General features: G+C 41.8%; 1 protein-coding gene across 2 annotated transcripts in view; it reads left to right on the forward strand.

Annotated features, from left to right (window-relative positions):
- The window catches only part of lss (lanosterol synthase (2,3-oxidosqualene-lanosterol cyclase)), a 144,137-nt gene that overhangs the window by 43,194 nt on the left and 88,049 nt on the right, over nucleotides 1-12,894 (forward strand). For both annotated transcript variants that reach the window (XM_078551676.1, XM_078551677.1), the window contains exon 6: nucleotides 4,918-5,014. In XM_078551676.1, the coding sequence (XP_078407802.1) occupies nucleotides 4,918-5,014 (97 nt within the window). The remainder of the gene's footprint in view (nucleotides 1-4,917; nucleotides 5,015-12,894) is intronic.

The raw sequence follows: 12,894 nt of genomic DNA on the forward strand, positions 1-12,894 counted from the left end.
TTTCATAAATCCATGTCGACTTTGATTATACTTTGATTTAAGTGCATTGTTAAGACTTCCTTTATAATATATTCCAGCATTTTCCTGATGACTGATGTCAGACTAACTGGCCTGTTGTTCCCTGGATATATTCTCCATTCTTTCGAATATCCATGTTACATTTGCTAACTTCCAATCTGCTGCGACCGTTATAGAATCTGGGGAATTTTGGAAAATCATAAACAGCATGTCTACTATCTCTGCAGTTACCTCTTCTAGAACCTTAGGATGTAGGCCATTAGGTCCTGGGAATTTGTCGGATTTTAGTTCCTCAAGTTTCATCCTCTGTCATTTCCACCACCTCTAATGTAATGTGTTTGGTGGTGGCATTTTCCTCTACCCTTTTCTTTCAGCATACCAATAGGACTGTTCTGTGGCACCCTGGTCCACTCTTCATTCACTCCCAACACCATCACCCTTTCCCACTGCACCTTTCCATGCAAGAGCAGGAGATGTAGTATCTGGCCTTTTACCACCTCCCTTCTTATTGTCCAAGGCCCCAAACACTCCCAAGTGAAACAGCAATTTACTTGTACTTTCAATGTATATACTGTATTCAGCACTCATGATGTGGTCTCCTCTACATTGGAGGCCAAACTCAGCCTAGATGATCACTTGCAGAGCTTCTCTGTTCAGTCAGCAAACATGACCCTGAATTTCCAGTCACTTGCTTTTAATCCTGCACCTTGGTTTCACTCTGATCTTTGTCCCTGGCCTGCTGCAGTGTTCTAATGAAGCTCAAGGAATAGCATCTCATCTTTCAAAGCATTTTACAGCCTTCTGGTCTCGAGATTGAGATCAACAATTATAGTTCATAACCTCTACTTCCATTTTGTATCCTATTTCTTTGCTAGTTTGTTTTGTTTCTCTTGATTTCCTTTTACTCTACTTTCAGACTGCAGTTGTCCAGCCATTTGCACCACTCTTGGCATATCTTTCATGTCTTTACTTACACCATTACCACTCCCTTTAATCTTGCACCAATAAATCTTTTATCATTTAATTCCTTCTGTTTTTTTTCACCCACCCTCTCCCCTTTCACTTGCTTAAAATCTATATTACTTTCTAACTTTTCCAGGTTCTGATGAAAGGTCATAGACCTGAGACGTTAACTCTCCACAGATGTTGCCATTGGCGCTGAGTATTTCCAGCATTTTCTGTTTTATTTCAGATTTCCAGTATCCACAGTATTTTGCTTTTGCACTGAAGCAGTGGGGTGGGTATGATGACCAAATCTCACCTCACCCTTTTCCCTACTTTGACACCTCACCCTTTTTTGCCTTTTCTGCAAGTCATGCAAAGCCTCCATGATTTAACACCCTTCCCACAGTGAAGTGTATCTGATCCATTATTGCTCTAAGCATTCATTATGAGAATGACCTAGTCATGTGTAATATTATTATGCATCCCTCTCCTCAGCCAAATCTTCCTATTACTCCAGGGTTATCCTCATGATGAACCATCTCCTCAAACCTCTTAACCCCTCTACTTTCCAGTCTTACCTCCACAAATCAATGAAGAGTTCATGAATTGTTTGATTCTCAAAGACTGGTGCCAAACATCCACCTCATGTCCTCTATTAATCCTGAGCTCCCCATTTACCCTGCCTTCAGTCTTTTAGGGCCTGCAAGAGCAGGAAACATGGTAGGCAGGGTGACTGAATTAGCGGGAGCTGAAATTTTGCTTTCCCGACAGCAGGTTCAAATTTAGAGATTAACTCAGCTGTGTGTTTGTGGCAGTTTAGGCCTCTCACCATCTCGTAGCGGGTTCCTACTTGTAATATATTTGCATACCTATTGCATACCAATAATACTCATTGTATTAAATTTTTTTGTAATTACCTACCTTCATGATGAAGTCAGTGACGCACAAGAATCTCGAGGCACCTGGTTTACATTCTTTTAAAGATGGTGTGCAATAGTCGGCTTTTTGAAGTTGTGCCTGAGGTATTCCTTGTTGAACTGTGTGGCACAAGGCAGGGGAGCAGGAGATGGCAGCTTGCATAGAGGCTTAGGACTGACAAGGGTGTGAGGGGTTTGGGGGCTGTGGAGTGGGGTTGAGGTCATGGAGTAGAAGAGGGATGCAAGGGAGGACATAGGATGGGGTTGGGGCATGGAGGGATAGAAGAGGGATCCAAGGGAGTGCAGAGCGTGGGGTCAGGGTCATATGGAGGAGTGAAGTGGGAAAGGCCTAGGACCCTGGATGTGGTGTAGAATGGTGGTGTTGTGATATCACTAAGGAACTCGACAAATGAGCAAGTAGCCAGGATGTGGGGCAGCATGTGACCAACGGCTAGTAGCGTGTGTGTGTGTAATAATTGCAGCTGTATTGTCCTTGAGTAGCAGTTGCTGAATCCGTAAGTTACATCTGTCTGCAGAGACATCCTGTGCTGTATCTTCAAATAAGTCGAATCTACATATAGTTTACCAGTCCTGGTGTGAGGTTGGTGAGTTTGTATAAAGTAAACATAGAAACACAACGGGTGGGAACAGTCATTGAAGTTAAGAAAATGAGGGTCAGTACTGTCCATATGAGGCATAACTGGCAGGGTCCTTGCAGGGCTTTGAGTTCACCTGCAACATTTCAGATATCCTGCTGAGAGTGATCCCAGTGTGGTGAGTACAACACTAACATGAACATTCAATAAAGAGTGAACACAAAAACACAACATTGTTTCCTCCATCATAAAGAAATGTCCCGAACTCTCCTGGAACCATCGATGCATGCCAACCAGGAGGTACACTAGTACGTTTAGCTTTCATTCAGTGAAACCAATGTAATATAAAATACTTACAAGTGAAATTTAAATTTGAAAAAGATCCATGCTCCCTTTGTGCTTTCAATAAATCTTATGTTAATGGCAATGGAGTTGGGCAGGAAGGTTGTGGCCATAAAGAGACTCCCAGTTTGTCTAGTAGGCTTTTTTATAGTCCGCCCAATACTTGCTGTATTGTCAGCTGATGGTGGGTTTCACCACTGAAAATCTTCCCCTGCCATGTGATCACATGTCTCCCATGCACACTGCTGGCACTTTAAATTTTAATTGGAATCATGTGGGAACCAGCAAAAAGCAGGAGAGCAGAACTGATGCCCATTTTCTGTATCACTGTCAGGAACAATGTGCCATAGTTAAAATTCTGCCCAATGTTCCCTGTACCTCTTCCAAACCCTTCTTTTCTCTGGGACTCACTTTCTGCTCCCTGGGTCCTCCCTCAGCCACTCTTAGACACTCAATTTCACTCATATTACTGTCTCATTTTGTTCAGATAGCATTCCTCTTTTGGATCAGCTAACACAACTGTCCCAACAACGACTATCAATCCTTCCCAACCCTTGTCCTAGTTCCTTTTCCTTTCAGCCCTTAAATATGTGTTGTTGCTCAGCTCTGTGCTTATCTCAAAACCCCATGTTTGAATCTTGCCAGCTCCTGCTGCGCAGAGCACTGAAACGGTCATGGTCAAAATATAGAAATTACAATGTCTCAGATGATAACTGGTGGTTTGCTTTACCTATTCTCTTCAAACTTTGTGGCATTTGACACAATCAATTATGCTATCTCCTTCATTGCCAGTTTTCTTTTCCATGGCACTATTTATTCCTACCTGTTCCAACACAACTGCCCCTGATGTTCCCCATGGATCGCTCTCAGTCTCTTCCTTTTGCTCATCTACATGCTACTCTTCAGTTACATCATCTGCAAATACAAGGCTAGCCTACATGTGTGCTGACTGCAGCTAGGTTCATCTTTCCACCATTTCCCCTCAAACATAGCCAACTCTATCCAGTCAGACAGCCTGTCTGATATTAAGTCATAGGTGAGTTAAAATTTCCTTCAGCTGAACATCAGAAATAACAAAACAATTATTCTCAGCTCTTTGCTGGTGACTCCATTCCCTCCCTTCAGCCACGTTCTCAAGCTGAGTTTCTCCATGCGAAACCACTATGTCCAGTTTGATCCATAACCTAGCCAGCATCTAAACCACTTACTTTTCTCCTGTGTTAACAGCTTCCTCTGCAACAGGTTTACCCCCGTTGCTGCTGAAATCCTTATTCATGCTTCCATCCTCTTCAGATTCTATTTCTCCACCACTCATTCCTTATTGACTTGTCAATCCTCCGCTTCCAATGAAATGCAACTTTCCCATATCACACTTAACCTGCACTAAATGTCCCTTGACAAGCAACTCAACCCAGTCTTTGCTGACCTTCAGTGAATTTAAAAGAACCATTCTCATTTGCAAATTACTCCACAGTTTTGCCCCATCCATATTTTCAAACTCCTTTAGTTCCACATCCATAGGTGTTGCTCCTTTGATTATGGTCAACTTTACTGCTCTTTCAACCTGCCATTGGTGGCAGAACCTTGTCTAGGACATGAGTTTGAACAGTGAGCAAGCTATCCTGCAGTGAGTATCTGCAGTTGGAGGACATGATTCTATTCTCACCCAGCATCCAAACACTTCTTGCTGAATAACAATTGGAATTAGGAAACTAAGCTGTATTTTTATTTTGCCTTTGTCCCTGAACCTGGGGTATTATGGTCAGTTGTCCCAGTTGAAACGTAACTCAGATCTTTTCATCTCTGTGGCTGGGAGAAAGTCTTAAAAATATATTCCATTGATATACAAAGTGGTGCTTTAGAATTGTATCATTCAGAGTTAGGTGTTATTTAGTCCCTCATTGCGCAGGTTCAGTAGAGATGCTACTGTATTTGCATTCAGTATGTTTGCCAGCTATTGTTGTTTGAGGATGAGGAGGTGCTACATGTTCCTTTCAATATTTTTTGTAATATAATCAGATATTGAGGACAGGAAATGATTTCTCATCATACACACAAATGTTTAACACCTACAATAATTGTCTTCCCCATGGTTTCAGGTGGCGCAGTTGGAATCCCATCCTGGGGTAAATTCTGGTTGGCCATTCTTAATGTCTACAGCTGGGAAGGGATGAACACCTTGTTTCCTGAGATGTGGTGAGTCCTATAACTAAGCTATTGAATGCTTCCAAGTTTCTGGAGCCAGTTTTGGAACAGGAGGTATGTAGCAAAACAAGTTGTTATAATTAGGGAATCCTAAGGTTTAGGACGAAACAAAAGTTGGGTCAAAACGAGGACTATTTCCTTCATCAGTATATTGTATTTCTAATGAGGGGGATATAGTATTAGATCTGGCTAATGAAGCCGTGTGAACAATTGTCCTGAAGTTAGAAGGACACTTGAAAATAATCACGTAAATTAAAATGGATAGTCATTGAATTGGACTATAAATTTGGGTAATTTCAGTGGGCTGATAGAAGATCCAGTTCAGGTTGATTTGTTGGAAAACAATAGCAGGTGAATAGAGTGGAGTGACAGTAATTGATTATTACACGTAAATACAGTCTAGATATAAAGACGATGCATCACATTGTGGGGTTCTATGGATAGAGAAGTGAGAATAAAACTTGGTTTTTGAAAAAGAGGTTAAATAAATCTCCCCAGAATGATGCAGAAGAAAACGGAGTACTGTAAAAAGTATATAAAAAGAGGCAAGAAAATGGTTATGACAGCCAGAGGATAAGTAGCACATAAGTAGAAGGATAGCCAAAGAATGGATAGAGCCACTTGGAGATGAAGAGACCATCTTGTAATTTGAAGAATGGTCATGATAAATATTTTGCTTTAATTTTTTTACAGAGGAAGGTGAAAGTAGTAATGTAGGTGTACCTGATGATTCTGTGGAGGAGCCACAAATGAGAATAAAGAATTTTAAAAAATGAATGAGACTAAAATAAGTCAAATCACGTGGCCAGAATAGTGACAGCAGTTCTAATGATAAGAACTCTTGTTTTCCAGAGGTTAAACTGACTGACCTATAATTGCTGGGCTTATCCTTGCACCTGATTTTGAACAAGGGTGTAACATTTGCAATTTTCCAGTCCTCTGGCACATGTATCCTATCCCACATTAAAATCCAATTATCCAGCACCCCATTGCCTGTTCTTCCCTAGTATATTTGATGTCAAATCCTTTTTCTTGTGTGTGAATCAGATCAGGTACTGTCCCTCAACCAGTGATAGACTTGCTGCACCTGACTTTGGGTAACCATCTCCAACTCTCTATCTCTTCCTGAATACTCCTAACTCCAGACTGATGTGAAAACCCCACCTTTCACCCTAGCATGAGTAGCACCACCTTGATCAAACTCTGCAAATCCATTTTGAGCACCTTTGCTTCTGCACTTTTTAAAAAGTTCCTCCACAAACCCATCTATGACCAAGTTTCTGGCTCTGTTTTGTTTTCACTGGATGTATTTTTGAAGAAATAGGAGAAGGAGGCAGCCATTTAGCTCCTCGAGCCTGCTCTGCCATTCAATACGATCATGGCTGATCTGATTGTGGCCTTAACTCCACTTTCCTGCCTGCCCACATAACCTTTGACTCCCTTGTACATCAAATCTCTCTAATTTAGTGACCCAGCCTCTGCTGCTCTCTGGAAGAGAATTCCAAAGACCAATGGCCCTTCGAGAGAAAAAAAAATCACCCTCATCTCCGTCTCAAAATATGTGATTGTAGTAATTATTGATTAATGTATGACTGTAGCTTTAAGAATAACCCTGTGTTGTAAGATCACATGATCTGTGGAAACCAATGGGTTAGCAGCACGGGGAACCTCTAAGAGAGTTCTTCTTTAGTTATAGAGTTTGATGCACACATGTAGTTGCTACTGCTGTCTTGTAAATAAAGTTAAATGTGTCCACCAAGAAAAGTTGCCTGGAAAATCAACACTATAACAAACTGGCGACAAGGATGGGATAAATCAGATCTGATACCGTCCCTTGCTCAGTGATTGTGAGTATCTAATAATTAAGAAGATGATATACTCATCTGATATGCCAGAATTTGGCTGAATCAATCCCTTTGAACCAGCCAGACGACTGGTCTCAATATATAGAACGTCTTGCATTCTACTTTCAAGCCAACGAAATTGAGTGGAGGAAAAGAGAGCGATTCTCTTGAGTATTTGTGGGAGCAAAACCTACAGTTTAATTCTAAGCTTGACAGCCCCCAGTGCCCCAGATTTGAAGACCTTCAGTGAATTAGTAGACCTCATTAAGGGACATTTTCAACCCAAGTTTCAACCCTTCAATCATAATGCAGAGATTCAGGTTCAACTCACGGAATAGAGCTCCAGGGAGACCGTTGCTATCTACATGGTGAAATTAAAACAACTAACGGAATATAGTGATTTCGGTGAAACCCTGAATGACATGCTCAGGGATCGTTTGGTATGTGGCATGCAGGAGGATACTGTTCAGTGAAGATTGCTGGCTGAAGTGGATCCTGATTTTAAGGATGCATTAGAAATAGCGCTTCCGATGGAAAGTGCTGTAAGGGATTCACAAGAAATTCAAGGGGCGCAAAATGGCGCCGTTCTCCTAGTTGGGCACAAAATGGGAAACAGCTCCCACCAACCAAAAATTTAGAAGAAACAGCTTAGCAGCAAAGTTGAAAACTAATTTTTATTGATGTGGAAACAATGATCCTAACGATTGGCAATTTAAAAAGATAGTGCTATTTTTGTCATAGAAGTGGACACATTGGGACATTGCAAAGCGAGATTTAAACAGACCTCCAGACAACAGTCCAAGTCCAATGAAGTATTTAGGCCAGAATATTACACGCTTGGGTGGGTGTGCACCTGACCCAAATGTGTAAAATGACACGTGATATTTCAGTGGGTGGGCACGTGCAGGATTCAGCAGTGTGTCTACCAACAATTAAAAGGCCTATTAAGGCCGTTAAACTCATAATTGAAAGAAATTTTGTGCTACCCATCCAACCTTACAATTGGCAGGCAGACGAAAAGGCCAAGCAACCTTTAGATTTCTTAGGAAAGCTCATCCACGGGTGGAATGAGGTTTCCAACAGCTATTCAACATTTAAACATTTCATCAATAACCTGTCCCTGCTCATGTGACAGAGGGGACATGTTTAACATTTTACAATTCTTTATTTTTACTTTTCAAAACTGTTCATCTCCGAGGCAGCTCTGTTCCTCGGAGTTTTTGCAGCGTGCACCCGCGAAGTTGTGCGCTCATCCTTGCTGCATGCACACCATGCTGGGTGGGCCGCTATTGGCCTGCCGGTGTGAACTCGCGGTCTGGCCCCGATTGCAGGTAGCAGTCGGCTTCCTGACCGCTCCTGCCCACCCCATGAGGGCAAAATCCTGGCCATAGGGTAGAAGAGCCAGAAACAACCAATTCTGACATTTTATTCATTATGCAACACGAAAGTTGGGAAAAGAAGGCCAATTGTCACAATGCAAGTGAATGGTTAAACCATTAAAAATGGAATTAGACACCAGTGCTTCTACCACTAATTAGGAGAACACACTTTCAGATGTTTAAAAAGGTGATGAACAATTAAATTTGGAACAAACATTTGCCAAGTTGAAAATGTACACAGGTGAAAAAATCCAGGTTAAAGGTATCACCAGAGTAACTTCATTATAGACACCAATCAACACAACTACCCGTGATGGTATTGGAAGGTAGAGGACCAAATCTTCTAGGTCAAAATTGGTTGAGGGAAATTAACCTTGATTGGCCAGTGAGACTTCAAAAGGAAGGTGGAAGAGTTCCTGAGCTGAAAAAGAAACAAGGCAAGGTACTTCAGAAGGAGCCTGGAGAGTCCAAGGACTGCAACAGGATGAAAAAGGTGTGTGTAAGCATTCAGCAACCTGAAGAAGTGAAGATGGTCTTAAACAATGACTTAATGGTGGTGATAGAGTGAGGGATAAGGCAGGATGTAAGGTTACAGATTGTGGTATAATACAATTCTGCTGCTGCTGATGGCCCACAGCATCTCATGGATGCCCAATTTTGAGCTGCTAGAGCTATTCTTAATCTATTCCACTTACTTTGATGGTAGTGCCACAAGTAAGTGGATTTAATTGGTGGTGATACTGAACTACTCTTGGCAATAGACATTGCAGTACCCCACCCAGAGTACATTCTCCAACCTTGATACCTTAAATGTTCAAGATGCTTTACAGGGGCATTGCCAAACAAAATTTGATGCCGAACCACAAGATATATTAAGATAGATGACTAAAAGCTTGGTCAAAGGTAGGTTTTAAGAAGCATCTTAAAAAGGAGGATAAAGAGGCAGAGAGATTTTGGGAGGAATGCATATATTTCATAGGGTTGTAGGACTGGAGGAAATTACAGCAAAAGTAGAGGTGGTGTGAGGCCATAGAGGGATTTGAAAACAAGAATGAGGATTTTATAATTGAGGCATTGCTCAACCAGGAGTCAGTGTAGGTCAGCAAGCACAGGGGTGATGGGTGAAAGGGACTTGGTACAAATTAGGACATAGGCAGCAGAGTTTTGGATAACCTTAAGTTTATGGAGAGTAGAACATGAGAGTTCAGCCAGGATTGTGTGGGCATAGTCAAGTCTAATAGTAATTTTATGGATCAGGGTTTCAGTAGGAGACGAGCACACAGTATATCATTGTGCCACCACCTCTTGGTCTGTCCTTTTGTTGGGCCAACCCGGATGGTGATGGAGGAATCTGGAATGTTGGCTGATTGGTACAATTCTGAATATCATTAAAGCTGTTCCCTGTCTAATATATGGAACAGCTCACCTAATCTCAGCACCAGACCCCAGATATTAGTGAGGAGCATCTTACAGGATTGATTGGGCTAGGTGTACCTTCATCATGCCTGAGTTCAGTGCCCAGGTCACAGCTGAGTGGTCCATCCATTTTTATTCTTATTGAACGTTGCAGTTTGATACAACTGAGTGGCTTGCTAGGTCATTTCAGAGCACAGTTAAGAGTCGACCACTGGCGGGACTGGAATGATGTACAGACCAGACAAGCAAGGATGGCAAATTTCCTTTTAAGGGAAATTAGTGAACCAGTTAAGTTTTTATGACAACCTGACAGCTTCATGCTGACTTACTGGTACCAGCTTCTATATTTTGAGATTTTTTTTAACTGAATTCAAATTCTCAAACTGCCATGGGAATTGAACTCATTCTCTGGGTTAATCATATGCTGTTGTACCTATTAAAGTTATAGCATAATTGACAGAAAAAACATTTGAGGTGTTTATATTTAAACAAACACTATTGAGGCACACATCTAGTGCAAGTTTTCAAAATTATGAAATATTTTGAAAGGATGAATTGAAAGATGGTTTTAGCTAATTGATAAATTGTCAGCAGATTCAGGATTATCAATAGAAGAATGCAGGAGGAAATTGTCCAATGTTTACCCACATTTTCAGTTGTCCTCATAGACTAAATATATATTAAGATATATCTATGTATATAATGTCAACTTCATTGTTAACTTATTCTTCTATGACCTGGTGAGCAAATATAGTGACAAATCAGTATAGGGAACAATTTGAAAATCTGTGGTTGATACAGAATTTGGAAGCATTGTAAACTGAGAGGAGGAGAGTGTGGAACTTCTAAAGGACAAACCGATAGGTGGCAGATGATGTTCAATGCAGAGAAATGGGAGGAGATACATTTGGTTGGGAAGAACATGGAGAGACGGCATAAAGAAGGGTACTACTCTAAAGGGTTTGCAGGAACAGAGGGAGGGGTGTGTGTGTAAGTCATTAAATGTGGGAGCACAGGCTGAGAGAGCAGTTAATAAAGCATACAGTATCCTCGGCTTTATTGATAGGGACAGAGTACAAGAGCAAGGAGGTTATGTTGAACTTGTGTAAGGCACTAGTTAGACCTCAGCTAGAATACTGCGCACAATTCTAGGCACCTCATTTTAGGAAGGATATGAAGCCATTGGAGAGAGTGCAGAAGAGGTTTACGAGAATGATTCCAGGGATGAGAAATTTCAGTTATGAAAATAGATTGGACAAGTTGGGACTAATTTCCTTGGAGAAAAGGAGGCGAAGAGATTTGATAGAGGTATTCAAAATCATGAAGGGCCTGGACAATGTAGATAGGGAGAAACTGTTGACATTGGTGGTGGAAGATCAAGAACCAGAGGGCACAGATTTAAGGTGATTGGTAAAATAAGCAAAAAAGTAACATGAGAAAAAAAACTTTCACACAGTGAGTGGTTGGGGTCTGGAATGCACTGAGAGTGTGGTGGAGGCAGGTTCAGTCAAGGCATTCGAGAGGGAATTAGATGATTATTTGAAAAGGTGGCAGGAGAATGGCACTAGGTGAAGTGCTCATCCATAGAGTTGGTGCAGAAATGATGGGCCGAATGGCTTCCTCCTGTACTGGAACAACTCTGTGGTCAGAGACCAGAAGGTTCTAAGTTTTACTTCCAATCTATACTAAGTTCAGCCAGGCAGCAGTTGAGGCAAGTACCCCTGATTGGAGCAGTTGCTTCAGGTGTCTGGCTTAAGGCATACAAATGATATTTCCTGCCCAGCAGAGCTGTTTTGAGTGATTAGAGCCTCAATGGTGGGCAGGTTTGCTTGGGAGAGGACGCTGCTATTGAACCGTGTTTCTTGCCACTGGATTTTGAGCATCCTGTGAAGACACCTCTGGTGGCTTTCAAATTAATCCAAGTCTCCGAAGCATGTGGGAGCACTGCTGCCCAGTAAACCATGACCTTAGTGTCAGGTTTGAGATCCTCCTCAAATACTCTTCCTCAGTCGGCCAAAGTATGAGCTGGCACATTGGAGGCGATGATGAATTTTGTCATGTATGTCTGCCTTTGTCGAGAGGAGTCTCACATGATATGGAAAATGGTCCACATTTCCCAGGACCCCATCATTGACCTTAATCAATGGCGGGGGAGGTATTTTGCTGTGGGAGCTGGTTGGAAGAGGACCTCAGTTTTCCAGGTGTTTAGTGAAAGGCCCATTTTCTCATAAGCTTCAGAGAAGGAGTCAATAACTTTGAGCTCAGTTTGAGTGAACTCACACACAACTGTTATGTGCATACTGAAGCTCAATGACTGAGGCTGGAGTAGGTTTGGTTTTGGATTGAAGGCAACATAGGTTGAACAGTTTCTCATCATTTCAGTAAATTACCCCCTTGTTTGGGGGTAATTTGCTGAGGGTGAGGTGCAGTATTCCTGTACTAATCTACTTGCAACCTAATCGCCACAGGAAACACTTCAGGGATGTTTTGAGACTGCCCTTAAAGAGGTCAAACATCCCCACCAACACATGGGAGTTCCTGGCCGGTGACCAACCAAATAGAGATGGCTCATTCTGGAAGGCACCGAACACAGAGAGACTTCATCGGGAACACAAAGGTGAAATCAAGAGCACACAAACCTCCAAACAACTCATCTACTTGACCCCCTAAGCACCATATGTCCCAGAATCTGCAGATCATACAATAGACTTATCAGCCATCTGAGAACCCATCAAACCAGGATAGAAGCAAGTCATCCTCAATCCCGAGGGACTGTATAAGAGGAGAAAAAGCAAAACACTGCCAGGATCCCATTCCCAATTGTTATGTGTTGATTGTTATTGGAAAATGTGTAAGAACAGGATCAAGCTCAGTTGTGAAGATCTTTACTGTTGCACAGAAGCATTGGCTAGTGGTTCTAGTTTCACACACACAAAATTGGTTCTTTACCAAGATCCCAGAGAGTACCTTGTGTATGGAACTGTACAGGAGCAATGAAGAAAATTGAAGGGAAAACAGTGAAAAATAAAAATCAGACATTTTAATTTCTACTTAGTTTCCAATTCTGGCCATCTGTATTTGAGAGGTTTAGATCAGAGGTTGGATACTCCCCTGGGTTGCAGGGAGGGAATAGTCATTGGCAAATATTTCCTGGACTACTGCCTTGCATCGTTCTGCTCCTTGCCTGCTGTCTTAACTGGGGAGTGAAATGTGGTGCTGAGATATCAACTAG

This window comes from Cetorhinus maximus, chromosome 11 (genome assembly GCF_964194155.1).
Source record: "Cetorhinus maximus chromosome 11, sCetMax3.hap1.1, whole genome shotgun sequence".
Lineage (NCBI taxonomy): Eukaryota > Metazoa > Chordata > Chondrichthyes > Lamniformes > Cetorhinidae > Cetorhinus > Cetorhinus maximus.